The 26,169-nt window shown below is 31.3% G+C and overlaps 4 protein-coding genes and 1 long non-coding RNA gene across 6 annotated transcripts; 4 read left to right on the top strand and 1 right to left on the bottom strand.

The window, feature by feature from the left end:
• Positions 1-970: 970 nt before the first annotated feature.
• LOC104752650 (protein CENTRORADIALIS-like) lies at positions 971-2,494 on the bottom strand. Its single transcript, XM_010474844.3, has 4 exons — positions 2,117-2,494; positions 1,702-1,763; positions 1,524-1,564; positions 971-1,431 (listed from the first exon to the last, which is right to left on the bottom strand). Exons 1-4 carry the CDS (start codon positions 2,318-2,320, stop codon positions 1,211-1,213), a joined length of 528 nt encoding a protein of 175 aa, XP_010473146.1. The 5' UTR covers positions 2,321-2,494; the 3' UTR covers positions 971-1,210.
• A 7,064-nt stretch (positions 2,495-9,558) lies between these two features.
• Positions 9,559-12,259, top strand: LOC147926064 (uncharacterized). The gene is made up of 2 exons (XR_015585463.1): positions 9,559-10,073; positions 11,950-12,259. It is a non-coding gene; the product is annotated as an uncharacterized LOC147926064 (long non-coding RNA).
• A 1,930-nt stretch (positions 12,260-14,189) lies between these two features.
• On the top strand, positions 14,190-15,897 carry LOC104752649 (large ribosomal subunit protein uL1y). 2 transcript variants are annotated; one of them, XM_010474842.3, is made up of 6 exons: positions 14,190-14,330; positions 14,529-14,567; positions 14,759-14,978; positions 15,088-15,253; positions 15,373-15,578; positions 15,680-15,897. In XM_010474842.3, the coding sequence occupies exons 2-6, from the start codon at positions 14,563-14,565 to the stop codon at positions 15,731-15,733; spliced, it is 651 nt and encodes a 216-aa protein (XP_010473144.1). In that variant the 5' UTR covers positions 14,190-14,330; positions 14,529-14,562; the 3' UTR covers positions 15,734-15,897. The 2 variants fall into 2 exon arrangements, with proteins under 2 accessions (XP_010473144.1, XP_010473145.1); XM_010474843.3 differs by having other exon boundaries at positions 14,230-14,382.
• A 3,286-nt stretch (positions 15,898-19,183) lies between these two features.
• On the top strand, positions 19,184-20,555 carry LOC104752648 (ferredoxin-3, chloroplastic). Its single transcript, XM_010474841.3, has 2 exons — positions 19,184-19,384; positions 19,917-20,555. The coding sequence occupies exon 2, from the start codon at positions 19,936-19,938 to the stop codon at positions 20,395-20,397; it is 462 nt and encodes a 153-aa protein (XP_010473143.2). The 5' UTR covers positions 19,184-19,384; positions 19,917-19,935; the 3' UTR covers positions 20,398-20,555.
• Positions 20,556-22,144: 1,589 nt separating this feature from the next.
• On the top strand, positions 22,145-22,757 carry LOC104752646 (pentatricopeptide repeat-containing protein At3g60980, mitochondrial-like). The gene is made up of 2 exons (XM_087492856.1): positions 22,145-22,425; positions 22,481-22,757. Exons 1-2 carry the CDS (start codon positions 22,145-22,147, stop codon positions 22,755-22,757), a joined length of 558 nt encoding a protein of 185 aa, XP_087348982.1.
• The last annotated feature ends 3,412 nt before the right edge of the window (positions 22,758-26,169 follow it).

Here is a 26,169-nt window from a genome sequence, read left to right as displayed (position 1 = left end):
CATATACTACTGTAACCATAGGAAATAAATAAATACTAAAAATTAACATATTGTTTTTAGGGCATTAATCACAAAGTTTGACGTGGTTCTTCTTCTAAGTCTTCTTCATTACGCAACTCGAACCGTCGTAAGCCTAAAATCGTCCAAATCATCAATTTCTTCATCGGCAAGTTCGAGACGTTATCTATGGCGGAACCACCATAGCATAGGGTTTTCATGGTTTCTGATTTCTTCTTTCCAAACTTCGGTGGTGTCGAGAATCACAACTATTATCTTTCTCAGTGCTTGTTAAACCTCTCGGTCATGTAGATAAAATCGAATTCTCAAAAACCTTTTTTATGCTACTTAATTAGATATATATGATGTGATTAAAATACAAGTTTGAGCCTTTATCATCGATAGCTATAATCAAGTAATGTAGCGTAATGTGACAGAGGTTGGGCCAAATTTGCATTCTTTTCTTGGGTACTATTCCTTTAAAAAAAATCTAACCTCCAAAGGACTATAACATCCAAAGAAAATCGAAAGGTATTTTGAATCGAGTTCACAAAAAAAAAAAAAAAAAAAAAACAAATTGTGTAACGTTCGAATCTCCAATTAATTTACATGCTAGAAACATTAAACTGGAACATATTTGTATATTGAAATAGGAGAAAATCGCTTAGGTACGGGTTTTGTATAGTAGAACGGCGGAATACAGTGCAAGATGCATCAATTGGTGCAAACTGCACCAGGAATTTGTATTTCCTCACTTTGGTATTGTAGTTGTAGTTTACCCATAAAGACAAAACCACCGGTCACCTAAATCACTTTTTGCTTCATCTCTAAACAATAATTTCATAATATTGCTCATATGATAGCAGAATAGGTTTCTTTAAATCTGATTGCTATTACTTACAAAAGAATGTTAGTGCAACTGCAACAAACCACAAAAGATAGCTAAACTAAAGATGCATTTCAACAAGCCTCGTAACTGGTAAGAAATTTTGTATTATTTTTCGAAAATCTACCATTACACCTATATATAGTAAGAAACATCCATCAATATGAAAATACATAGATCATGAGATTATAAGCCAAGTTTATTCGGATCACAAACAGTTCATAATAAATACGATAGAGAAAGCTGTTTCCCGTAACTAAAATATAGAATGCCTGGAACAACACACATTGTCCAGCCAGAATTAGTTACGGCAGTGGTGGAAGTCATTTAACGGCGTCTAGCGGCGGTCTCACGCTGGCAGTTGAAGAAAACAGCCGCGACGGGGAGGCCGAGATCGTTCTCATGTGCAAACTCTCGAGTGTTGAACTGGTCTCTGTACGATGGCACAGACACCACACTTCCTCTACGGTTCTGCTTGAACAACAAATACACAAAGCGGTGGATCCCTATGTTTGGCCTAGGCATCTCGTACCCGATCATCTCTTTTCCTGTTTTGTATCCTTATAAATCTTTGCAACATATATAAAATATACGTATATGAAACTTATTGTAGTGTGTTATTTATATGTATAGGACGTACCAAATGACACATCAGTCGTCCCAGGGATATCGGTAACAATCCTGAAATTGATCATTGCAAGAAAATGTTATGTTTCTGTGTAAAATATCATGTCTCTTACTATTATTATTATTATTATTATTATTTTCTTTCTTTTATAAATTTTTCTCTAATCAAAAATTGAAAAGAACAATTTTACCAGTGCAAGTGCTCTCTCAGATAAGGATCACTAGGTCCAGGAACATCAGGATCAGTCATGACCTGTTTGAAATATTCGATATATGTGAATACACGTGACTCATCCGATATACGTAGATTAACATGTATAACACGTATGTATCTGACACAAACTAGTTCGTTCTGCAAATCTTTTTTGTATATGATATTAACTGCATATGAAGATAATATAAATAAATAAAATCTCATTTTTGTATGTACAGAAAGATTCAAATATTTATGAGATAAAGAGCGACAAGCGAAGAAAATGTTATTTAACGAAAATTAAAAAATGGCCTAGCTAAGCTATTTTCACCTTAACATAACTTTAAATTTTAGTTATTTATGCATATGGTATATATATGATATAAACCATATACAATGAAAGCAATGCGTACCAAAGTGAAGAATGATCTCATGTCACCCCCATGAACTTCAACCTTAGGTTTGTTTGTAACAGCAGAAGGGAAAAGTTCATGGCCATTGTAGACTTGCTTGTCAGAGTTATAGGTCACTGTCATTTTCACTGCCTGCAAACAATTGTCCACAACGTCTCCGATCACTCTCCCAACCATAAGCGGGTCTGAGCTAATCCTGGCCATCTCGATTGCTTGGTTAAGTGTTTAGAAGAAGAAATAAATAATTAAAGTATGGAGAAAAAAAAGGAGATAGTGTTTTGACTTTGATCAAATTGTTGTGTGTTGGTGTGGGGAGAGACAAGCTTGGGCTTGCTTTAGCTCTGCTTTGGGGGATATGTTTGTGTTGATTTGATGAAGCATAAAGTGAGATGAGCATGTATTTATAGGATTTTAGAGAGGAAATTAAATGGCTGTAATGCATTTGATTTGATGTATAGATCCAAGGAATATATTTCTTTTTTTTTGTGAATATAGATGCTTCACACAGAAAGAAAAAAAATAGGAAAAGAAGAAGACATTTTTTTATTCTACGTACATAAGATCATCATACACCAAAATAAAATAAAACTAACGTCCAGAGTTGGATACTTCTGATCATTTAACTATATTTTCATCGGCCAAAATAAATTATTTTTTGCCCAGCTAGGTTTTTTATGTAAGGTACGTTAAATTTTCTTTTTTTCGTACCTAATAATTCAGCAAAAAAGAAGAACTATGTATGTATTATTAGGTGGTAAGGAGTAACTCGGTTAAAGTACCATCACTGAAGTCGTCATTATAAATCTGATATTACATTATATTTGTTATGTTCAAGGAAAACTCTTTCTGAGTGAAATATAAAATATTTCTACCAAGTGGATAGATTAAATATGTTTGTTGAAATATAATTATAATAAAATAAATGTTAGAATGAGAGAAGATTAAAAGAAGAGAAATGTGATACGGCAATGTTCTTCTCTAGCCATTATATAAACAGAACGAGTGCATTAACTTGGTGGCATCGGGAATTTAGCTTTTCCTTTTTTTTATCTGAATTTTTAATTCTAGTACGTTAAGACTTATATGTTCCATATTTTTTTCTTTCTTACGTTATAATATACATTTACATTATTTAAATGCATCGCCATACGTCGTAGAACTAGGAGTATTTCTCTAGAGGAAAATAAAGGATTGGTCTCGTGTTTTCTAATTTCAATAGGTGTCCTTCCGGAAGATATCTGTATTTTACCGACGGATTCCCCATGAATAGGCTATATCCATCGGAAATTTATCAGTAGTTTTAAAATCATATAATGACGAACCTATATAGTTTAAAATTTTCGATAACGGTTACAATACTCTTATTCATCGAGAAATATTGAGGACTCTCGATCCGTTGAAAATATCATTGGAAACGACTGTGTTTTTTTGTAGTGAATTTCTACTAGAAGCCAAAGGATGATGAAAACGTAAATATTTCATGTTAAAACCAAACCAGTATACAAAAATATATGTATATATACATTGCTATAATGAAACATGCCCATGTAACTATGGATCACATTATATTTAACAAAAAAAAAATGAATACAATGGATCACCAACGTATATATAGCAATCCATCGATTTCTTTTCGATGACTATAACTTGATGATAATATTTTTATATATCAACGAGGATATTTTCTCATTTTCATAATTTCTTTAACAAAACCAATTAAAAACTATTTCCATCATTTTAAATTGTTGTGCATACTGTATATGATAATTATATCTTTAAATGGACCAAGAGTACTTGATTTTTTTGGGTAAAGGACAAAGAGTACTTGATTGCATGAAAATGGTAAAGATGATATAAACATATGTTGTATTTTTACTTGACCGGTTTAACATAGTTCATTAGTATTATTCTTCTGTTATATACTATTCCGATTTTTTTTTTTTTTTTGAATGAGATACACAAGTAATTGTGTTGTATACTTTAATTATCTATGGAAATGGAACTTTCTTTTTGTGTAAGGAAATTAGGAAATCATTATCTGTCGATTGATTGGTTTCTTGAGTTGGGGAAATGTCAAATTTTTTTGTGGTATATCTCGAAATGTTTTTCCTATCTTAACATTTTTACCTTGCTATTTAACTATTCTATGTAGTTAACAAAAAATAAACATCAGTATTCAGCTTTACATAAGTCTCTTCGTAAGGAATTTGATATGAATTTTTAAGTATCCTTCTTTAGCACTACTAAGCGAATTTGTTCGTTTAGTGTTTTTACTTTTTTTAAACAAAGTCGAACCTATGAGTGGATGAGAAGTGGCAGATTTACCAATATGGTCCTTAAAATTCCTTAATACTTTTTTGGACTGTATATATAGATGCATGCAATTTATTCAATTAACTTAGTCTTCAAAGAAATGTTCAAAAGAACAAAAATATGAGAACCTTTTTTTTATTCCAAGTGTCAGTGTCGACCATGAATCACAGCTTTGGCTGCTTAGTGTGTTTCTACTTTTGTCTACTCCTTAATTTAAATATTTTTACGAATAAAGAAAAAAAAAACAGAAACTTCAAGTGTCATTATTCTGGTTGTAAAACTCAACGTCGCTTTTTCAATAGGAGTAATATGTTTCTAAGAAAGTATTGATATTGGAGTTTGAGGAAAAGAAATATATTCTCTGTTAGGTGTGTGGATGTATTGCAAAGAATATATCCCAAAACAACTAATGTCATTCTTTAAACTTACCATTTTTGGAAATTTTAATGTTGGCGACCCACAACCCCCAATGCCTTTCCCACGCATACAAAGGCTGACAAATTGTGAAAGGTCACTTCAACTTGGAAAAAAAAAGATTCACTTCTTCTGTCACACCTCTTTATATATAATTTCTTTCCTTTTCCATAAAAAAAAACTATGAAGTAGAAAAACAAGATCTGAGTTTCCTCTTATAGAAACCCTGGTTCCAATCTAACTGTCCTCAGATTACACGTTTCAAGTGTACTTTGCATGTGATCGTGATTATATTTTTATTATTTATTTTTTCTTTACTTTAGCATATGCACCCACAACAATCTGTGAAACACTAACATAATATTTAAAAGCATATATAGCATGTCAATATGTCATACACTGTCTTATTCGCATGTCCTGTGAGCGAACATCGCTTCCCAGGTATATAGTGAAATCCAATGAAAGCTCGTCAATAACATCGCTTAGAGCCGTTAATTCGTATAACTTAAGTTAACTATAGCTTAAGTACTTTTAAAAAATTAGAATTTTTATTATTTCGTTTTCCAGTGTTTTCGCTGTTTTGTATAAAGGACACATGCATGATTCATTAACAGTACGCTTTCACACATAAGTATAAATAACTAATTAAGGCATTTCTGACACGTTTTCGCACCATCGTGATTTGTCGAGAGGATCACCGTCCATAAAAACCGAAATTTCTACAAATATTATATAAATGCACTTGTGGATACATATTGTTCATCTTTTTATTACTTACTCTGTTTTTGTATACGATATACATATATGTTCCATTTGACATGATATGATGACTAATCATCCATTGACAAATGGTTAGATTAGAAGATGTAAATTTAACCCTTTTGAAGAGTTGGTGAATGCATATACTATTATTTTGTTGACTACCAAAATGTATGAACGCAATTAAATTCACTATATATCAATCAATTAAAATATCTCCTCTCTAATTCAATGAGTACCCACTGAATTTAAACTAACTAAGCAAATGTTAAATTAGTACGTTTAAGCGATAATTCAAATTATATTATTAGCATGGGCATCATGGTGTGTTTTTTACAAGACACAGAATGAGATTTAAAAAAAAAAAAAACAAATCAGATCATATAGGTGGACCGTTTTCTAACAAAGAAACGTTTACATATTAGTAAGATCATTTTGTTTTACTGGCAGATGTAAGTAGATCATATATGATATATGCAGTTGTATATTCATAGAAAACAATGAAATTTTTTTTTTTTGATAATTCAGAAGTGATCATAAAGGTTTCATAAGCCCAAAAACTAATTTCCTAAAGCTCGAGCTCGAGGAAACCATGTTAAATTTTGAACCCTCGTGGTCGATGCTATTCGAATCCAGGTGACGGGACATTTCTCCCTTTACTACTGGACCATGGCGATTTGGTTAGAAAATGACCCTCGTTAGAAAATGCATAATTAGGGGTACTTTGCATTTTTCTTGGTGCGTACTTCTGGACACAACAAAAACTGAATCATAGACTACATTTCGTCTTGAATTTCTCTAAGTTCAGCCGGCCAGTGGTGCTTGTGTCTATAGGAGTATCGCTTTGTGGTGGAATTTGTGATGCTCAAAAACTGTATTGTGGACTTTAAGAGTGCTGTTGTAGTTGCTCGTACGGTCGTCCCTAAAATTAATCACATCCTCAAGAGATTTTGATATATGCATGCAAATACCATCAATATAATCACTAAAACAATCACTTCCTTACAAGATTTTGGTCTATGCATGCAATTACCATCAACGATCGTGGGTTGCAACCCTCCGACCGTCCAACGTATGTCCCAATCAACTTTGTTTGAGACCACCCACTCATTTTGTATGTAATGTTGTAAAGAGACTCCGTCTGAGACTTTGTGTACATGTACGTTTCCAAGTCTCTTTAGTACTCTTACGTACAAGTTATTGTATGTTAAATCTAAGAAACGGCTTCGTAGTAAAATCTTAACTATCTGTTGGGCTAAAATGAGCCCACATTTCTTTCTCGAACATGGCCTACGTGAAACAACATCAAATACGTCGTTTTACAAAATCGATTGCTACCAATTAGTAGCATCGTCCTCCAAGGTATGACGTACTGTACACAGCGATAATACGTCGCTGGATCTTCGCTGGAGAACCGACGAAACTCCAACTTAGCCAACTTGGATTGAAACATTAGTTGGTTCGTTTGGGTGGTTGATGTTGATATATGTCGTCTCTCTCCATATGCATTAGATCTTCCTTAACAGCTATTAATTACATATTTTTATCAAATTGTTAATTAATGCCTCATAGTGTTTACTTAAGTTTATTATTAATGCCCAACTGCATCTTGGCTAGCTTCAATTGTTAAATATTGAAGCCTTGATTCCAAATTCTCGATTCTGAATTTATCAGTTGCCATATCTTGATAATTACACAACGTAGGTTGGATCAACATAGACTCTTTTTTTTTTTTTTTTTTAACTCCACGATACAATAAAAAAATTTAGTTACTTTCTTCCTCTTTCGAACGTACTTTATAATATATTATGGTCAGACTCATAACCGTTGTTACTTGTGGCTGTAAATATATTATTTGTAAAGATTTTTGGTGTAAAAACTTAAACTGTAAAATTACTAACTTTTAAAATACGACTGGTAACAAAAACTATAGTAACTCTGACAATTATTTTTATTTTATGTTTTTCAAAAATATAAATTGTGGTAAGAATATATTTATGTGACAATGTAATAAATTTTATTAAAAATAAGTTTACAAAAATACAAAAAAAATGAATAGATGAATATATTCAACAAATAAAAAATTTAAATGGGGTTATTGGTTTGAGATTTTAATAGAATGTTAAAAACTTTAAATGTTATGTAGAATCTGTTGTTGTTTGATCATGATTTTGCTAAACTCTGTTAAAATTTAATGTTATCAGTTTGTGATTTGTAAAAACTTATTTAAAATATTAACAAATTTGGGTTATTAGATTATGACTTTTATAAAGTCAATAAAAGTTTTATGTTATTCGATTAAAACAAATAAATTTACGATTATTAATGAATTCAAATATTGTGTTATTAGTTCATAATTTTACATACTTTCTTTACAAAATATAGTCATGCAAAATATCACAAAAATACAGAGATTGTTTGTATTATTTTACAAGATTTTAGAAAAGTAATCAACAAAACTACATAATACTCTAACAACCATTAAAAATCTTTCACTTATTCACTTTTGATGATTTTGTTGAAGTCTTCAAAATTCTTTATACATTAGAATTCAATAACACCCCCTAAATATATGGTTTGGTTTTTGGATGGAGGAACTATCATTACTTGTTGGGCATAATTTATCATCATAATTAAATAAATCGAATTTATTTAGTCAACGCATATTCTTGTGGAATTAGTCAACGCAAACAATGATCTTATCTTGTGAAAGGAAAAGTTTCCTGATTGGTTCAATAAACTGGGAGTCTCGTGACTGACTCTGCCACGAGGCCGAGAATCTCGCGACTGACTTCGTCAATGGGCCGAAAGTCATAAGATTGGATCTGTCAATGGACCAAAAGTCTAACAACCGACTTTACTAGTGGACCAAGAGTCTCGCGACCGGCCGGCCCTATCATAGATAGAGTCAGTAAGCCCAAAACATATCCTAAGGGATTAGGGTTAAGAGATCTCTATATAAAGGGAGAGCGGCCTCCACGAGAGAGATGATCAAGAGCAAAGCAAGAGACCTTAAACCCAAGACACATGACTCAACTCTAGAACGCAGCTAGGGTTTATAGATTGATTCGTTGTGCCTTGAATTCTTGTATTTGAGCTCAAGACTTTGATCAATAAAAACAATTATTCAACACATGTTTCTTGTTTCCATAGTCTTTAAACGAATCAATTACTTTTGCCCAAACATTAATAGTAATTGATTATGGTTTATAATAGTTGTTGATACAAAAATAGTAATGTAAAATGGATCTCAAAATAACAGAAATCAAAATATATTTGTGATAAATACACAGATTGTAAAAATAAGTTTCAATCATCATGGAAAAAAAAGAAAGAGAAAAAAAAAAACTAAAGTTTTGTTTTTATTTATTTTCTACAGCCCAAAAAGTTTCATATTTGTGACTTTAAAATTTTGAAAGTACAATGTATAAAAGTGAGCACTTAGATTTTGAAAGCTTAAAAAAAAAAATAAAGTTCTAAAAATATGATTGGTAACTTTTTTGCTTTTAAGACTTTAAATTAAATTTAAAGCTTCTAAAGCCTCTTGGATAGAATTTTGTTTTTCTTTATCTTTTTAAATTATATTATCTAGACACATGTCAAATTCTAATAAATTAGTGAATAAATGTCAAAATCTTATGAAGTCTTATCACATAATTTGTCACTCTTGGATATTATTTTCCAATAAGATTTATAAACTCTCAAATGTTTTTTTTGGTCATTATTCCAAATTTCTTTGTTTCATTATAAATGCTTTCACATCTTTGTTAACTTTTTTTGCTATTTTAGTATAATATAAAAATTTATCATATTTAACTTTGCTTTATATACAAAAGTATCTGGATAAATTTTGTAACTTCCTTTTTTTTTTTTTTTTTTACTACAGACACGTGCCAAAACCTGGCAAACGATTGAATATTAGTATAAGATCATGATATCCTTTACACGGTGTAATTATGTCATGACGATCCAATGCATCTAATATTTATTAATGAGCACACAGAGGAAGATCTTATACTAATATTCAATCGTTATTAATGAGCACATGCAAAATCATTAAATAGAGATGATCATCTTCTCCCAGACTCCCATTATATAAAGATATCACGATAATCAGTAAAACGTAGGTGCTTCTCTCCTTTAACAACAAAGTAGTTGTATTATCCTAAAAATTAATTCAGAAAATAGTTTAACAAGGACCAAAATCTCTCAAACATCGAACAAAATTTAACAAATAGAAAAAGGTTTTATATCGTGAAGAAAAAATTCCATTCGAACAAACTTTGCAATTAAAGATCTTCAAAAATATGGGGAATTTGTGTGGAAAGCCAAAAAGTGAAAGTAGAAAGCGTTCAACGCGTGACGGAAGCATGTTCCGATATGATCAGAGGAGCTACTCTCAGAACTTTGATGATGGAAGAACGGAAAATAATGAGGAAGTTCCTCCTCAATCTCAGAATCTCCGAGAGAGGTAAAAAAAATGTAAATAAAGTTTGTTTGGGAAATTTAGGATATGATTGTGTATTAGTGTAACATAATCAACTATGCGTATATTTAAACCAAAAATAAAATAAAAACTATGCATATATGATTAATAGGATTCTATAGATTAATAAAGGGGAAAAAGTTGTAATTATATTGCAGTAAAAGAAAGTCGTTGCTTTTTAATAACAACCTAATTATAAACTCTAAACGCAAAAGATTTTTGAGTTTTTTTCCTTCATATAAGTCTCACAACAAGTGTATTTCTTGTCCTTTTTCTCCTATATGATCACGTTTTGTCATAATTCAGAACGACGGATCTTTTGTCCATTTAAGTTCATATTTTCGTTTCATAATATTAGCTTATAAATAATGTTTTATAATCTGGATTCTATGGTTACTTTGCCGAAGATTAGTTCAACTTGGAATGGACTAATTCATTAAAAAAAATATTAACGGATTTAAACAAAAAAACCCATATTTGTGGGATTTGAATATAACACAGGTAAAGTAAAAGACCTTGGACATTCTACAACACGTTTTTTTTTGTTTTTGTTAAAGCATTCTACAACAAGTTTGACACTAAAAAGAAGTTGGTATTGTCTTGCAACTAAAATAAGTGTTCAATGTTTATCTTTTTCTCTAAGAAATTCAACACAATTTTAGTTGAGAATAAAATTATAGAAAGAATTGAAGACATATGGGATGGATGTATCAATGCATGCTTAATTATAAAAATCTCTTTTATTCAATGAGTTTTTCAAACATAGTTAAGTTTTGTTATTCGGTGATATTCGGTTGTGGTTTTTGGTATTGTTGTCTCTTTTAACGACTTTTTGTTAACATCATCCATAGTAGAGTAAAATACATATCTAATTAAGTTAATTAAATTAATATTATGTCAAAAATCAAAAAATTTCGGGATATACCACATATTAAATCATAAAATTAATAACTAAAATACACTTATAAAATCTTAAACACACAAAAAAAATTAACAAATAAATACAACTTAAAAATTAATTTACTCACAAATAACATGTACTGCGGATTAAAATGTAGTGACTTATTCATGACACCCGCCTTATTTTATGTTATTGTAAATCAATCATTTTCAAATAGTTTTTATATCAAAAAATCATCAAATGAATATCATTAAAAAAATCTTTTTATATCATAATCATAGCACTTTAATTAATATATATATATATATATATACATTTTTGGAGACATTTAGCAAATAAGTCCTAGAGTTGTAACCTATTTACAAGCATGCCATTGACAATAACTAGTTAATCTGAAAAACAAATTAAATCTACCTATATTCGATTTTTTTATAGAAACTAAGTGTTTTAGATAAATTTGGTAAACTATTATAGGAGCAAATGCCATTAATTTCAGTGTAATTGTTCTACATAAATTTTGAATTTAACAATCATTCAAAAAAACATTATGATTTTAAAAGGTAACAAACATATTTAACATTCAATTTGATATCTTATTCAAGGTAATGATAAGAAAATATAAAAGATATTGCTTGCTCATGAATTTAAAACTAATCCTCCTAATCCTTTTGATCGGTTATATATATATATATATATATATATCTTGCCATTAGTAAAAAGGAAAAACACATTATAGTAGAACGATAACACTGAAAATTTTGTTTTTATGCTTCTTTCTCTATTTTAGATCTTCAAGGCATATTTTTTTTATAGATTTTGTTATTCTTCGCATGTTGATTATTGATTGACAATGTTGTTGTGTTAAAGTGCTCGATTTCAAAATAGATTTATTTCTAACAATTATTAAACTTTTTTGTGTTTATGATTTTTTTTTTTGTGTGTTTGTGATTTTATTATCAGGAAACCTAAGATGCAAACACAAAAGATGTGGCATTTAAGTGATTTTGACATCCCAAAGCCTCTTGAAAGTGGAGTTATGTCGTGTCTATCTCGCCAAAGAAAAACGGATCAGCAACTATTGTATAATTTATATATATATTAATGTGATATATTGGTGAAAATCTAAAAATATCAGGTTATATAAATATAATTATTAAATATAAAGTACCAAAATCATGAAAATACCAATGAGTATTTTCGTTATTTTATTTCATCTCTCATGTATCAAATAATAAATAGATTTTAATAAAATATTTAGTTGTAAAAGTTATATTTTACTTGATAAAAATTTTGAAAAATTGATTTGATAAAAAGGTAATTTTTAGCCTCACATACTACTTTTACTTTCACGGGTTTCGTATGATGATCTTTTGCAGATTAAAAATATTTGAACATGTTACATGATTCACTTAGCATGGAGGGTTTGGACTATAGAACCAACACTAAAACTATTAGTTTATTTCATATACGGTAGATTTGTAATCATAGTTTAAAAACTAACTTATAAATTATTTAGTATATGAACTACAAAATTTTATACATACTTAATACTCTAACAAAAAAACTTGTATATACGTAAAAATATACTCTAACATACCATATAGACATATACCTCTATTTAATTCTAGAAAACAAAACAAATCTAAAATTTTATATTTTATCTAATAACAAATTTTATGTAATTAGGTTATAAACTGTATAAAACCTATGAACAAGAAAAACATTCTAAACAAAATTATAAATTAATTAGACAAAAGTTAATTAATTGCTAATTTGAAAACTAAATAAATTAAAAATTATTATTCAAAATATAATAATTTATAATTTAGTTCGACCGCATATCCGGTAAAAAAACTAGTAATATTTACTTTTAAAATGAATATACACTTAACCTAGATTAGGGCTTTCCCTTTCTTCACCTTAGAGATTAGTCTCTCTCCGACATCATCACTTCTCTCGTTTCGTCTTATTGCTAGCTTTTTGAATTTCGAGGATCAGAGATTCGTGATCTGAGAATAAAACTCAAAGATGAGGTATTTCAAAAATCTTTCTTTTATACGCTTCTCTACCAGTATTCGTATAGATCTCTATTGCTATAGTTTTACTGTTCGCTAATTTTGCTAATACAGTTGTCTTCTTGCTCTATGGATCATATGTCGTATTTCTGTAAATCTGAGTTCCAATGGGTTTGGTCGTTGGTACATACAATCTGAGGAGAAGGATACCATTTCTCAATTGTATGTATGATCATATCTCATATATAATATCAGGCGTAAATCTGAGGAGAAGGAACTCAATATGAGATAAAATTTATATAGATCTCTATTGTTATAGTTTTATTGTTTATATATTACCATGCTATAAGATTGATATGTTTAGAGAGTTGTTGTTGCTAAATCACATGGTTCAGTTTAAAGCTCTTGTTTATTCGCTTGATCTAATTTGGTGAAATGGATTTGTTGGTTTTATAGTAGTAAGCTTCAAACTGAGGCTTGTAGAGAAGCCACTACAGCTACTAGGGACAAATCTGAGGAGAAGAAACATAACGTTGAGGGGACAGTGAAGCTTCAGAGTGAGGCTGTTAGAGAAGCATTATGACTATCGTGGAAAAACCAAAGGAGAGGAAACATAAGGAGAAGCTTGCTCTTATTAGAGAAGCCATTAGAATTATTGAGGAGAAGAAAGATACGCGTTTAAGTGGATCTGTTAAGCTCACACACGTTCCTGCCCGAAAATGAAGATCTGCCTATGCTTGAAACATGTCGAAGGAGGTGATTAACATCTCTTTGTTTTTGTGTGTCCGTTTGTTGGAATGATTCTAAAATGTTGTTGTTACTTGGGTTTATACCATGGCTTGATACAAGTTTCTGTGTCTGATGGATCTTTTTTAAAAAATTCATGAGTATCACTAATTAGCTTTATATCATCGAATAACTTTAAATTAAACTTATCGGCCATCAAAAGTTTTCAAAGTGTTATTGTTTCATCCAAATATGGTTTTGTCTATCAAAATTTCTCATGCATAAAGATCTGACCAAATCAAAATCTCACATAAGAGATTCAAATAATGAGCTAGGTTCATGTTTGATTAATTTTTTTTTATATACTAAGTCTAAACGTCATATACAATTTGGATTTTAGCAAACACATTGAGCGACGGGCTTAATTAGTAAAAATCACAGGCGATTCGGCCCAACAATGTAATAAAGGCCCATCATGAAACGAAATCAATCCAACTAGGGTTTTAGTCTCTTCCTTTCATTTGTTCTTCTTCCTTGGTATAAAATCTTCAGCCGCCTCTGAAACATAATTAGGGTTTCCGCTTCCTTCACCATTCACAGGTTCGTCTCTCTCGAAACATCGTCACTTCTCTTTTCGTCTTCTTCGTTCGTTGTAATTTCATGACCTTTCACTATTACGTTTTCGATTTCTGTTGGCTTTATCTGAATACTAAGTCATTTCAACATTTTTAGCTCAAAATTGAACATTTTTTGTTTCTCTCTAATTGATCTCTTATTGTTTTGCTTTATCGTTTCCAGGAACAGAGTTTCGTGAACTGAGAAGTAACTCAAGATGAGGTACTTTAGAAAATCTTTCCTTTTGCGCCTTTTTATTGCTATAGGTTTAGTATTAGCTGATTTTGCTGAGATTGATGGCTTAGAGAGTAGTTTGCTCAATGGATCATAGAAGTTGATGTTGCTTGTTCAATAGAACGTTAAAGTACATTACATTAATCTAATTTGGTGAAATGGGTTTGTTTGTGATATAGTAAGCTTCAGAGTGAGGCTGTTAGGGAAGCCATTACTACTATCAAGGGCAAATCTGATGAGAAGAAGCGTAACTTTGTGGAGACAGTGGAGCTTCAGATTGGTTTGAAGAACTACGACCCACAAAAGGACAAGCGTTTCAGTGGATCTGTTAAGCTCCCTCACATTCCTCGTCCCAAAATGAAGATCTGTATGCTTGGAGATGCTCAGCATGTTGAAGAGGTGATTTCAAATCTCTCTGCTTTTTCTGTGTATAGTGTTTGATTGTTATGATTCTGCAAGTTTTGTATCGGAGATTGAGGCAAGAGTATATGTTGTTTGTTTATGATAGGCTGAGAAAATGGGACTTGACTACATGGATGTTGAGGCTTTGAAGAAGCTCAACAAGAACAAGAAGCTTGTTAAGAAGCTTGCCAAGAAGTACCATGCTTTCTTGGCTTCTGAGTCTGTCATTAAGCAGATTCCTCGTCTTCTTGGTCCTGGTCTGAACAAGGCAGGCAAGTTTCTTCTATAACTCGATTGAACTATCAAATCCTTTTGAGTATAATGGTCTCATTTTTCAAGCTCTTTTGTTTGAACTTTCTTCTTCTTTTTTTTGTTCTTGATTGATGAACAGGTAAGTTCCCAACTCTAGTGAGTCACCAAGAGTCTTTGGAAGGTAAGGTGAATGAGACCAAAGCTACTGTGAAGTTCCAGTTGAAGAAAGTTCTATGTATGGGTGTTGCTGTTGGTAACCTTTCCATGGAAGAGAAGCAGCTTTTCCAGAATGTGCAAATGAGCGTCAACTTCCTTGTCTCGCTCTTGAAAAAGAACTGGCAAAACGTATGTCTAAATCCTATTATGGTGTCTAATTGCTATGATTGTGTCTAATCTCTATCTAAATCTTTTGTCTAATCTGCTCATTGATTTGAATCTTGGTGCAGGTAAGGTGTTTGTACTTGAAGAGCACCATGGGACCACCACAAAGAATCTTTTGAGCTCTCTCTTCTCTACTCCTTCCATCTCAGAATTTTTGCATTGTGTTTTTGTTTCAGAGATCTGTGCCTTGTTTGGATATGGTTTGGATTGATATTAGCAGTTGTTTTTGGTTTGACAATATATTATGCAATATTCTGTTCAACTATCATTTTTCCCCTTAAAATATGTTTTTTATTAGTTTGAAACAAATTCCTTCCATAACAAACAAATTTATGAGATATCTAGGTCAAACTCTTCAAGGTTTGATTCCAGGATTTGTTTGATAAGGAATTGTTCTGATTTATTCTTGAATGTATAGTTGGTTGCTCAACTAAATGACTGCAAGCAAAAGCCTTGCCGAGGTTTTATATTTTGGTTTTTTGCTTGAATTGTTCAGTACTGTACAGTCTGTACTGAAGTTTTCTTTCGATTGCGTGATTCCTTTGGTTTAGTCTCCAAGGTCAAGGGTGTGTTCTGCGGTTTTGAATCGAAAGCTTATTTCTCTTTAATTATCTTCAACAAAAGATAATATCGGCTCTATAGTTACTGTGTCATCTTTATTGAAGAGGTAAGGATCAACATTATAAAACAATGTTTAGATGATAGCTCAAGGCTTGCAATCTGTTAAATTTGTTCAAATGATCTAAACCCAAAACAAATCTCCTTTCTCGTCAGTTGCATGGGTCTTACTGTTATATTTTTGCTAGTCAATTTCGAAATCTCCCCATTTAAAATGATGCTACTAGGCCAGGCCGAGAGCGATGGAACCACCACCAATTATCAACGTTCAACTAGGTCCACTCTCTATTATGTATTTACTTCTCTTCGTTATATTTTCGATATTTTGAACAGACAATATAATCAATTTACGCAAGCACAACTATTTCTTTACGCATTTTGCTCGTTTCAGCTAAGTTGCATGGACCTTACTGTTTTATACTATTACCGAGTTTACCGTGTGAAACACTAGAATAGTATCCTTGGTGGAGTTGGAGCTGATCCCGAAGACCCGAAGCCGAACCTGAATACTTGATCCCGCTCCTGATACAACAAAAACTAAAGCTATCATAAAACCATAATAAGACAGAGTCAAAGACAACGAACCATGTTATGCATCCTTAGAACTATAAAGAAGTAAGAACAATGAGGAGGGAAATAACAAATCTAACCAATATAATCAAACTTCGTCATTTGACAAACTTCTTCTTATGTAATAACACGACTAAGGCATATATTACAATGGAGACAACCTAAGATGTTAACCTGAGACGAGTAAAGAAGGGATTTGCATCAAAATCAAAATAGTATCTATCTATACACTAAACTCTATTACCATCAATAACAAATGAATTTACCTTCAAATCTTCATAATTTGACTATAAAAGTATACAAGTACAACATACAAAAGTCCTGATGAAGTTTCATGAGTTATCAGTTAAAGCTCAGTACATAATAATGAAAGAAAAACAGAGGTATTCGATTGTTTACGAGTGCCAAAATCTCCACTAACAATTTTTTGACAAAACAATTATTTTTCTTTTAGTGTCCGTTTGTCACATATTATTGTTTTCTACCGTGCAGAGCACGATCCTAAAACTAGCTTTTTTTTTGTAACACAAAATACGTTTATTATAATGATGTGGCTTTGTGATCCCAATTACAAAAAGAGTTTTAGATGAATAATCAAGTCTTTTTATGCATTTAAAGGTGGTAAAACATTTTGATTTATTCTATTAAAACGAAAAAAAAAAGTTTTGATTTCGTCGTTTAGTTGAATAATCAAATGTAAGGTTCAATAACTAGTCGGTTTTTTTGTTACTAGACAATAGGAGAAACGAGAAGATTTGTACACCAAAATAATTCAAGTTTCGTCGGTTTGTGTCGGCATATAATAGTTTAAAGAGAAGCAAATAATATGATTAGAAAACTAAAGAAAGAAAACACCACTCTAGGAGTTTAGGGTAGGTCCTAAGCGTTGCATATGTCCAATGGTGTGAGTCAAGGGACACCCGTTGTAAGATTGTGAAAATTGACCTTTGGTCTCACTCATCCATCAACAAAAAGCGATTACGCAACGAAAGTGTTCTTTATACTACTTTTAGTTTTCACAAAATTTTAATACATATTGATATAAAGGTATATAATACTTAGATGGTTAGATAGGTACTCATTTAATTATAGTTATTTTTTGGTTACTTGCCAATTTCCCTTGATATAATTAGAGCTTTGTAAGTTGTTAGTTTGTTACTAGTTTTCAAAATGTCAAAATAGTTGTCCAAAAAAAAAATATACCAAACAAACATTGTACCCAAATCTCAAAATAGTATGTTCCATTTTGTTATAAAAGTATTTTTTTAAGTTAATTTAACCAATTAAAGACTTTCATACTTATGTATTATTAACTTATTATGTTTTCCCTGTAAATATTATTTAATTTGGTACCTAAAAATCACAATGGACCAAATCTTTTTAGTTTTTAGTATAAAAAATATATATATGCAAGAAAATTAGAGTCCAATTTCCCTAAATCAAGTATATTAAGTAAAGTTATTAATATCATGACAATTGTTATTTAAGTGGTTTTTTAGTTATTATTATCAGTTTCATTCTACGGATTTGTATGGTTTGAAAGTATGCATTTGTATGAAAATGACTCGAGGTATGCCTTTTAGTGTTCATGAATCGTCACCGTAAGGGTGTAGGTGACTTCATAGGAGGCATCAATTGTTTCGACTGTGCAATACATGAACAAGAATTTGTGTGTGTGTTAAATTGTGTTTATTTAATATGTATTTTGTAAAGTTTTTGGATTTTCATTTTTATATATGTAACGAAATAATTGGTGACTTCTTATGACAAAATTCATAGGAGGCGTTGCTTAATATAATTAGAGCTTTGTAAGTTGTTACTAGTTTTCAAAATGCCAAAATAATTGTCCAAAAAAAATATATTTATACCAAACAAACATTGTACCCAAATATCAAAATAGTATGTTCCGATTTGTTATAAAATTCTATTTTTAAAAAGTTAATTTAAACAATTAAAAACTTTATACTTATGTATTATTAATTTATTATGATTTCCCTGTAAATATTATTTAATTTGGAACCTAAAAAAACACAATGAACCAAATCTCTGTAATTTTTTAGTATAAGAAATATATATATATATATATATATGCAAGAAAATTAGAGTTCAAATTACCTAAATCAAGTATATTAAGGAAAGTTTTCCATTACTTTATCAAAATAAGTTTGATTAATGTATATAAAAAATTTTAATACAATTTTTCTGCCTTTCACGAAACAAATCATAATTGTTTTTATTATAACTAACATTAATTTTTTTTTCTTAATTATCAAAAATTAAATGTAATTTATATGATTTTCTTAGATAAATATATGTTTTACATAATTCTCTTTTTGATATGAAATAGCAGAATAATGGGAGAAAAAAAAATAAAAATAAAAATATAGAGAGCCGTTTCAGGTCAGGTGGCAGAAGTTGGGCCGTCACGGCCTTCCAAAAGCCACACTGCCTTGCCTTCCCCTTTTTTATATATTTTGCTTTCACCTCTCTCTCTCTCTTTCTTTCTCAAACCTCCACCAACCCAAACACCATCTCTCTCGCACTCTCCGCCTCCCTCCTTCTCTCTCTCAATCTCTCTCTCGGTAAGTTTCATCTTTCAGATTTGTTGACTTTATGTTTGTTCTCTAAAGTTTAATTTTTGATCTGATGATCGATCTTACTACTTTTCTTTTATTGACTTGTTGTGGGGACAACAAAAAAAATACTCTAGTATCTTTCGTTTTCGTTATCTGATCGATTTGATCTTGGATTTATTGTGATGCTGCAGCTTTAATCTTATATATCTGATCAATTTTGTTTTTTATGAAGTCGTCTTCGATCGATCTCAAGTTGTTCTTTTGTAGGTCTTTGTTATGTTGAATAGTCTATTTAATGATAATTAAACATGTTTTGGAGCATCGAGTGAAGGTCTAATATAGCTTTTAAGCTTGAATCTTCTCATTACGCTCCATATAGTATAATCTTCACATCATATTTTGCTATTGGGAACAGATTTGTTTTTTGGTTCTAGTCTCCATTGCAACTTGTGATGCACATTCTCAACAAAAGATGATTTAAGGTTTTGATTAATGTTTGCAAGAAACCCTGAACTGTAAAACTTGTTTGTGAACGCAGGTGAAAACAAAAAAAAAGAATGGCGACTGTGCGAATCTCTTCTTCAACTAGCATGACCAAGGCGGTTCTTAGAAGCCATCCCACTAACAAACTCACTACCAACAAGAACTTATCAGTTGGATCAACCAACAAGGTTTCGAGATCCTTTGGTTTGAAATGCTCAGCCAACTCAGGTGCCACCATGTCAGCTGTATACAAGGTCAAGCTCTTAGGACCTGATGGTCAAGAAGATGAGTTCGAGGTGCAAGACGACCAATACATCTTGGATGCAGCTGAAGAGGCTGGAGTTGACTTGCCTTACTCTTGCAGAGCCGGTGCTTGTTCCACTTGTGCCGGTCAGATTGTGACGGGCAAAGTTGACCAGTCTGATGGTTCGTTTCTCGAGGATAGCCACATGGAGAAAGGTTATGTCTTGACTTGTGTGGCTTACCCACAGTCGGACTGTGTTATCCATACCCACAAGGAAACTGAACTCTTCTAAGTTCGGATCTCTTTATTTGGTAATGATGATGCAAAATTGTTATTTGAGTGATCGATACTCTGAGTTTAGTGTTTACAGCTGCAACTTAATTCGGTTCGTTTAATTAAGTTGTATTGTCTCAGTATAATAATATTTCTGGCAATAGAACTTGTTGTATACATCATAAGGTATACCGTGCTGTTTTGGTGGACGGACGGTGAGTAATTTATACACTCATCTAATTGAAGCACAGCAACACAAAGGACGAATGAATAATATATTTCAATAATAATAAAAAAGAGCAAATCAGCCATAGCTTTCCCCCAAAATTACTTCTCCATTCTCGTCGAAGCGAATCAAAAGACCAATTAAATCGGTAACAGAAGGAGATTGCGAGAGAGCTCCAAAGACGTTGTTCGACGAGAAACACTTTTTTGTTTATATAATGAAAACAAAGACTCGTTATGGGTTCTTTCTTTGGTGGTGTTTAAGTGGAGGAGGATGTTTAAGCTAATGTATTATCAGACCCTCTTATTAAGTAAAAATTAAGTAACAAGTTTGTTTCGTTTAATTCGGACTGTAGTTTCCGACATTGATCTGCTAAAAGTCTACAGAACAATAATAAACTAATGATGTAATTAGTGCTATATCATTGTTAACAAATCGATATTGATCGATTTCTCATATGTACATAAAACAAGACAAAAACAACTACTATTATCATTTTCTACGTACATATCACCACATAATTTTGCTAACTAATCCAAGTATATGCTATATATATGTAATTATAAATCTACCTTGATCTTAAGTGGGAGGAATCTGTTGGTTAGGATCTTAGTTATTATTACAGTTTCGGATTTGTGTGGTTTTAAGGTATGCATTTTTGTATGAAAATGACTAGAGATATGTCTTCCTAGTGTTCATAAATTGTCACGGGGTCGCAACCGGTTAATAAAATGGTTCTAGTTTATGAGAAAATCACTGGTATTATCTCTGTTCCAGTGTCCCTTCATATGGTTCCAAAGAATTGACACCGTGTTTGATCTTTACTTACATTTTCCTGGACTTGACTTATCATTGAGTTCAACTTTGTGGGAACTCCATGACCAAGGTCGAGGAATATTTATCAAAGATTCCTCCATCAAGTCGATTCAAATGCTCGTCTTGATCCAATCTTTGGTTGGATGGTTTATGATTACTGAGTTAGCAGAGAACCCGGCAATGCGTTGATTCTATTGCAGATAATTTTCATAAGCTAAACCTAATAAATCAAATGTGAAAAAGAAGACATTAACATCCAAGAGACGATTATGCAAGTTTTTTTTTTACTGTTAATGTTTTTGTAAGAGTTCTTTTTGTTTTATACAAGTCATGTATTAAAAAATTAATGCAAAAGAGTTGTAAAATCTTGACATTTAAAGCATATTAGATTTAAAAAAAAATGGGATAATTTTATTTATTTCAATAATATAAGGAAAGGAGAGAAGCCAAAAGATATCTCCAATTATTGTAGAGTGTTCTCCAAGACTATAATAATAAATGAGACAACGACGAATAGAAGAAGCATTTATTTCAGCGTTCAGACGTCAGAAGCTGTACTATTATTATTAATTTAGACAAGCAAAATTTTTTAAGTAAAAAGATAATTCCCGACAATGATTCTGTGCAGCCTCCGCCGCGGCTTCCTCAACACCAGTGCTTCCACTCTCTCTTTGCGCTCTGTTTCTCGCTTCTCCTCCGATTTACGTTGGCGGGGGAAGCCTACATGGCCAATTGCGATTGCCAACCAATCGCTCTACGAGATAGAGTAGATTTCCTGATCCGCTTGTTGGACCTCGACGCGGCGGCTAAGCACGCACGCCTTGCTCCCTTGGCGATTGAAAGAACAAAACGTTCTGAATTATTTGATGAAGACCTTAAGAACGAGGAAGCAGTGGACTGGACATGCGGCGCAATCGTGGTGGCCATGTGCAAAGCCGAGAGGTATGGAGACGCCTTGGATTTGGCCAGTTATTTCTTCGTCGAGCACAAGATGATACCCGTAAGGTATTCTTTCAATCGCATACTCAAAGCCTTGTTTGAAGACTCGTCCAAATTTCAGGCCAGAACGACCCTTCTCGGGATTAAACGGTTGGCTCAAGACGGAGAGTTCGATGAAGCCATGTATCCATCCTATACGAGAAATTATTCGTACTCGATACGCAAGGGTTTTTTGGCCTTTCGGAAAGGGTTTGGAGGTTTCTAACAGTTTGATTCGTGGATTTTTGGATTTGGGGGACTTCGAAGAGGCCCATAAACTCTTCGAGGCACTAAAGGTTAGAGACGGCTACTACAATCTTGGAAATACTGCGAAATTTATGGAGTACTGGCTCAAGTAAGGTAAAGAGGAGGAAGCAATGGAGTGTTACCGACGCACTATTGAAACTTTTTTCCAAGTATTTTCTTCTAATTTAGGAATTATGAAGGTGATAGACGGGGAACCGACTGGTACACATGCACTCCTTCAAGTTTTGTTAGACTATGGCAAGAAAACCGAAGCTTGGGAATTGTTTGACCATCTTTTAGATGATGATAGCAAGAAAGTGCTTTTCCGCTGTGATACAGATACACTAAATCTAATGGTGAATGAGTGCTTCAAGATGGGTCGGTTTTACGCGGCCATCCACACTTTCAAGAGGGTCCGGCCTCACAAGATGAAGCGACAGTGCCAACAACAGGAGAAACTCTATCAAAACATCATCGCTAGGTTTTGCGAGGTAGGCTTGCTGTATGAGGCAGAGCGTTTCTTTGCCGAAATGCGGTCGCTAAACACCATAAATCCTGACGTTTCCTCATATACTACATTGATGGATGCGTATATTAAGGCAGGGAGAGTGGAGGATGTTGTCCGAATCTCAAACCAGATGGTTGATCATTTTCTGGGCCATGTCGCTCAGCTCTCACTTGAGCCGCTCCAGATCTGAATCTGGTGAAGCAAATGCTTTAGGCATCATACTTTCTTTGTAATTTTTGGCCATCAATTAATTTTACCGAGTTCTTAAAAACAACGTGGGTGTATTGGGCTGTTATTATCTTTTCCTTTTATTTATTTTATATTTGGATTTAAAATGATGTTTTTTAAAAAAAAATTTGTCCATCTATGGTTTTTTTATTATTATTTTTTTAAAAAAAAAAGTTTTGTTGTATTTAGGTTTTATTATATTTAAAATTCAATTTTACCCTCACTTGAAAACCTATAATATATAAAGAGTCTTTCCTTCAAATTATTAATTTTTTCTAAAATCCTATAAAAGAAAATTAATATTAATTCTCGAAACCCTTCTCCTTCATTGTTTCATACGCCGTTAAAGAAAATTTTCCCAAATCAGAATTTTTTCTTTTTCTTTTCGTTGATGGATGATAGAGTGTTGTGATTCTCCTACAATTCTACGTTTGTTCTCCTCTTCCCGCTTTTCGATTCTCTTGTGCTTTTACCAAGGAATTTCCTTGGTTACAGTTTTCTTGCAGCTAAACTTTATAGCGGTTTCATTCTCTTGCACTCGCCGGTGACTTCGTTCTCCCGCGGATTTAATCATCAATAACTGTTTCTATCTCTTTCATTGTGTTGTTTTAATGTTTGGGGATTGCTGAGAGGTGAGAGAGCTCGGCTGATAAGGAAGCAAGCTCGGATCTAAAACACTCTCAAACAATCAACACTTGTTTCTTGGTTGATTGATTCAATACATTTTTATTTTAGGCCTAGATTGTTTGTTGCCCTTTGAATTTATGTTTGTTTTTACGTGTACATGTAGTGAATCATGGTCAAGTCTTTGTTTACCTATGGTCATCACCTTTATCCTATATCCGAAAAAAGAAACCAATTTTGGATATATATATATATATATATATATATATGTCACTAATTTGAATATGATAAAAGGTTCAGATTTTTCTGTAATCTTTTTTTTTAAAACCAATCTACTGATTTAGATTTCTAGTTTTGACCATCTAAATCATCATTATTCTGTGTTTGATTGATTATCCATATGAAGTACAAAATGGAATTTGGGTCGAGTCAATTTGAAAAAAAATAAAATTGGATATTTCGTTGAGTTTGGCGTATAAATCGGATACTTGTCAGCTGGTTATCCATATGCATTTTTTCTTTCAAATTTCCTAAAATAACTCTACCTAATTTAAACTAACATATTTAAAAAAATTATAATTTTCCTTTCACCATCATTAGATCTTATTTGTAGTTTATTTTATTTAAATATAAAAAAATAGATATATATATATATATACACATTTTTGAAGTACATTTTATATGTTTACCTTTTTATTTGTACATATTTAAATTGTTATTTTGCTATATTGATCCCTAAACAATTCAAAAAACTCAATTAGCAAAATAAAAGAAATCGACCAAAAACTTAATATTTTATTGCCATTAATTATACAACATATCTATAAGTTTACTATAATCTTTCAAACTCTCAATGATACAACCGATTTTCCAAAACAAAATAATACAGAATCCATAAAACTCCTAAAATATCTCATAGATATCTATACATTATAAATTCTTCCTAAATAATGTGGAAACATGTATTAAAATAAGATATCTCTACATAATAATTTTTTCCTAAATATCGTTTTACCCTTGACGTTATACTTATTTAAAAACTTATTTACAAAATTAATCCCTAATTTTTTTTCAAAAATAACATTACTTTAGATTTTGTTTCCTAAATAGTTTGCATTCCATTCCAACTAAAAAATTATAGTAATCAATATGGAAACATAAACTTTAATTCATAATGTAAGAAGAACTTCGATTCGCATTTATTTAAATATTTTAATTAATATATATAAACTTAATCAAATTTTAAAATACTACGAATATGTAAAATTAAAAAAATGTTTTAAATACTACATAATGTGGTTATATAGTAGATAGGTTAAAAAGAGGACATGTTGGAATTTATATTATCATTAAATTTGTGCTAACATTAAAATCCTGATTTTATTATTTGTCAACACTAATAATATTAGAATATTTGGCATATAAAATCAAGTTGATTTATTTAAGATTGTGTAAACTAATTAAATCATTAGGAAAAATATGACTTAATCACATCATATAAATTACTTATTATGTATTTAGATCCCTTATTTTTGTTATAATAATTAAAAATCAAAATAGAATCTTAGACACTAAACAAAACAAACTAAACATAACAAACAAATGATCATGAAGTGTATTAAAAACTAATATAAATATTTAGCCGAACAAATGGCTGAAAAATTTAGTTATTGCTCTATTTACAAAACATCTAATATTTAACAAATAAATACAACATAAAATATAAATAATTATATATGCCCGTGGTTTACCGCGGGTTGAAATCTAGTGTATATATAAAAATTTAACTTTTCTCCACATCAACATCCACCTAAGCAATGCTATATATATTATTTTGTATTAAAAATTACTATTTTAAATATTCATTTATTGATAAAAAAAGCTATAATTTGTGTAGCATATACATAAGACATATTATCAACTAAAGTTACAATTCTATAACATGATAAAAAGGTAAAATATAAAACGAGCTAGAGATTTCATCGATTTTATCAAATGCTTTTAATCCAAAATATTGGCAGAAACATATTTAAAGTACATAATGTTTTTTTGAGAAGACAAAACTGTGGTTGCATCACAAAATTAACATTTGATAATAACATATGAGGTTTTAGAAAAATATGTAACTTGGATTAGTGAACGGATATTCATTGTCGGGTTAACCG

Source organism: Camelina sativa, chromosome 16 (assembly GCF_030686135.1).
Source record: "Camelina sativa cultivar CO46 ecotype springtype chromosome 16, ASM3068613v1".
NCBI lineage: Eukaryota > Viridiplantae > Streptophyta > Magnoliopsida > Brassicales > Brassicaceae > Camelina > Camelina sativa.
The sequence above is the reverse complement of the archived record's forward strand: the minus strand, read 5'-3'. Positions and strand labels throughout refer to the sequence as shown.

Bases quoted from the DNA above. Each gene is read 5' to 3' on its own strand.
- LOC104752650 (XM_010474844.3), bottom strand. From the start codon at position 2,320: ATGGCCAGGATTAGCTCAGACCCGCTTATGGTTGGGAGAGTGATCGGA. The intron at 1,565-1,701 runs GTAAAATTGTTC...GATCAATTTCAG, and splicing joins CTGAGAGAGCACTTGCACTG to GATTGTTACCGATATCCCTG. The intron at 1,432-1,523 runs GTACGTCCTATA...GATACAAAACAG, and splicing joins GACGACTGATGTGTCATTTG to GAAAAGAGATGATCGGGTAC.
- LOC104752649 (XM_010474842.3), top strand. The intron at 15,254-15,372 runs GCAAGTTTCTTC...ATTGATGAACAG, and splicing joins TCCTGGTCTGAACAAGGCAG to GTAAGTTCCCAACTCTAGTG. The intron at 15,579-15,679 runs GTATGTCTAAAT...ATCTTGGTGCAG, and splicing joins TGAAAAAGAACTGGCAAAAC to GTAAGGTGTTTGTACTTGAA.
- LOC104752648 (XM_010474841.3), top strand. From the start codon at position 19,936: ATGGCGACTGTGCGAATCTCTTCTTCAACTAGCATGACCAAGGCGGTT.
- LOC104752646 (XM_087492856.1), top strand. From the start codon at position 22,145: ATGGCCAATTGCGATTGCCAACCAATCGCTCTACGAGATAGAGTAGAT. The intron at 22,426-22,480 runs GTATTCTTTCAA...TCCAAATTTCAG, and splicing joins CACAAGATGATACCCGTAAG to GCCAGAACGACCCTTCTCGG.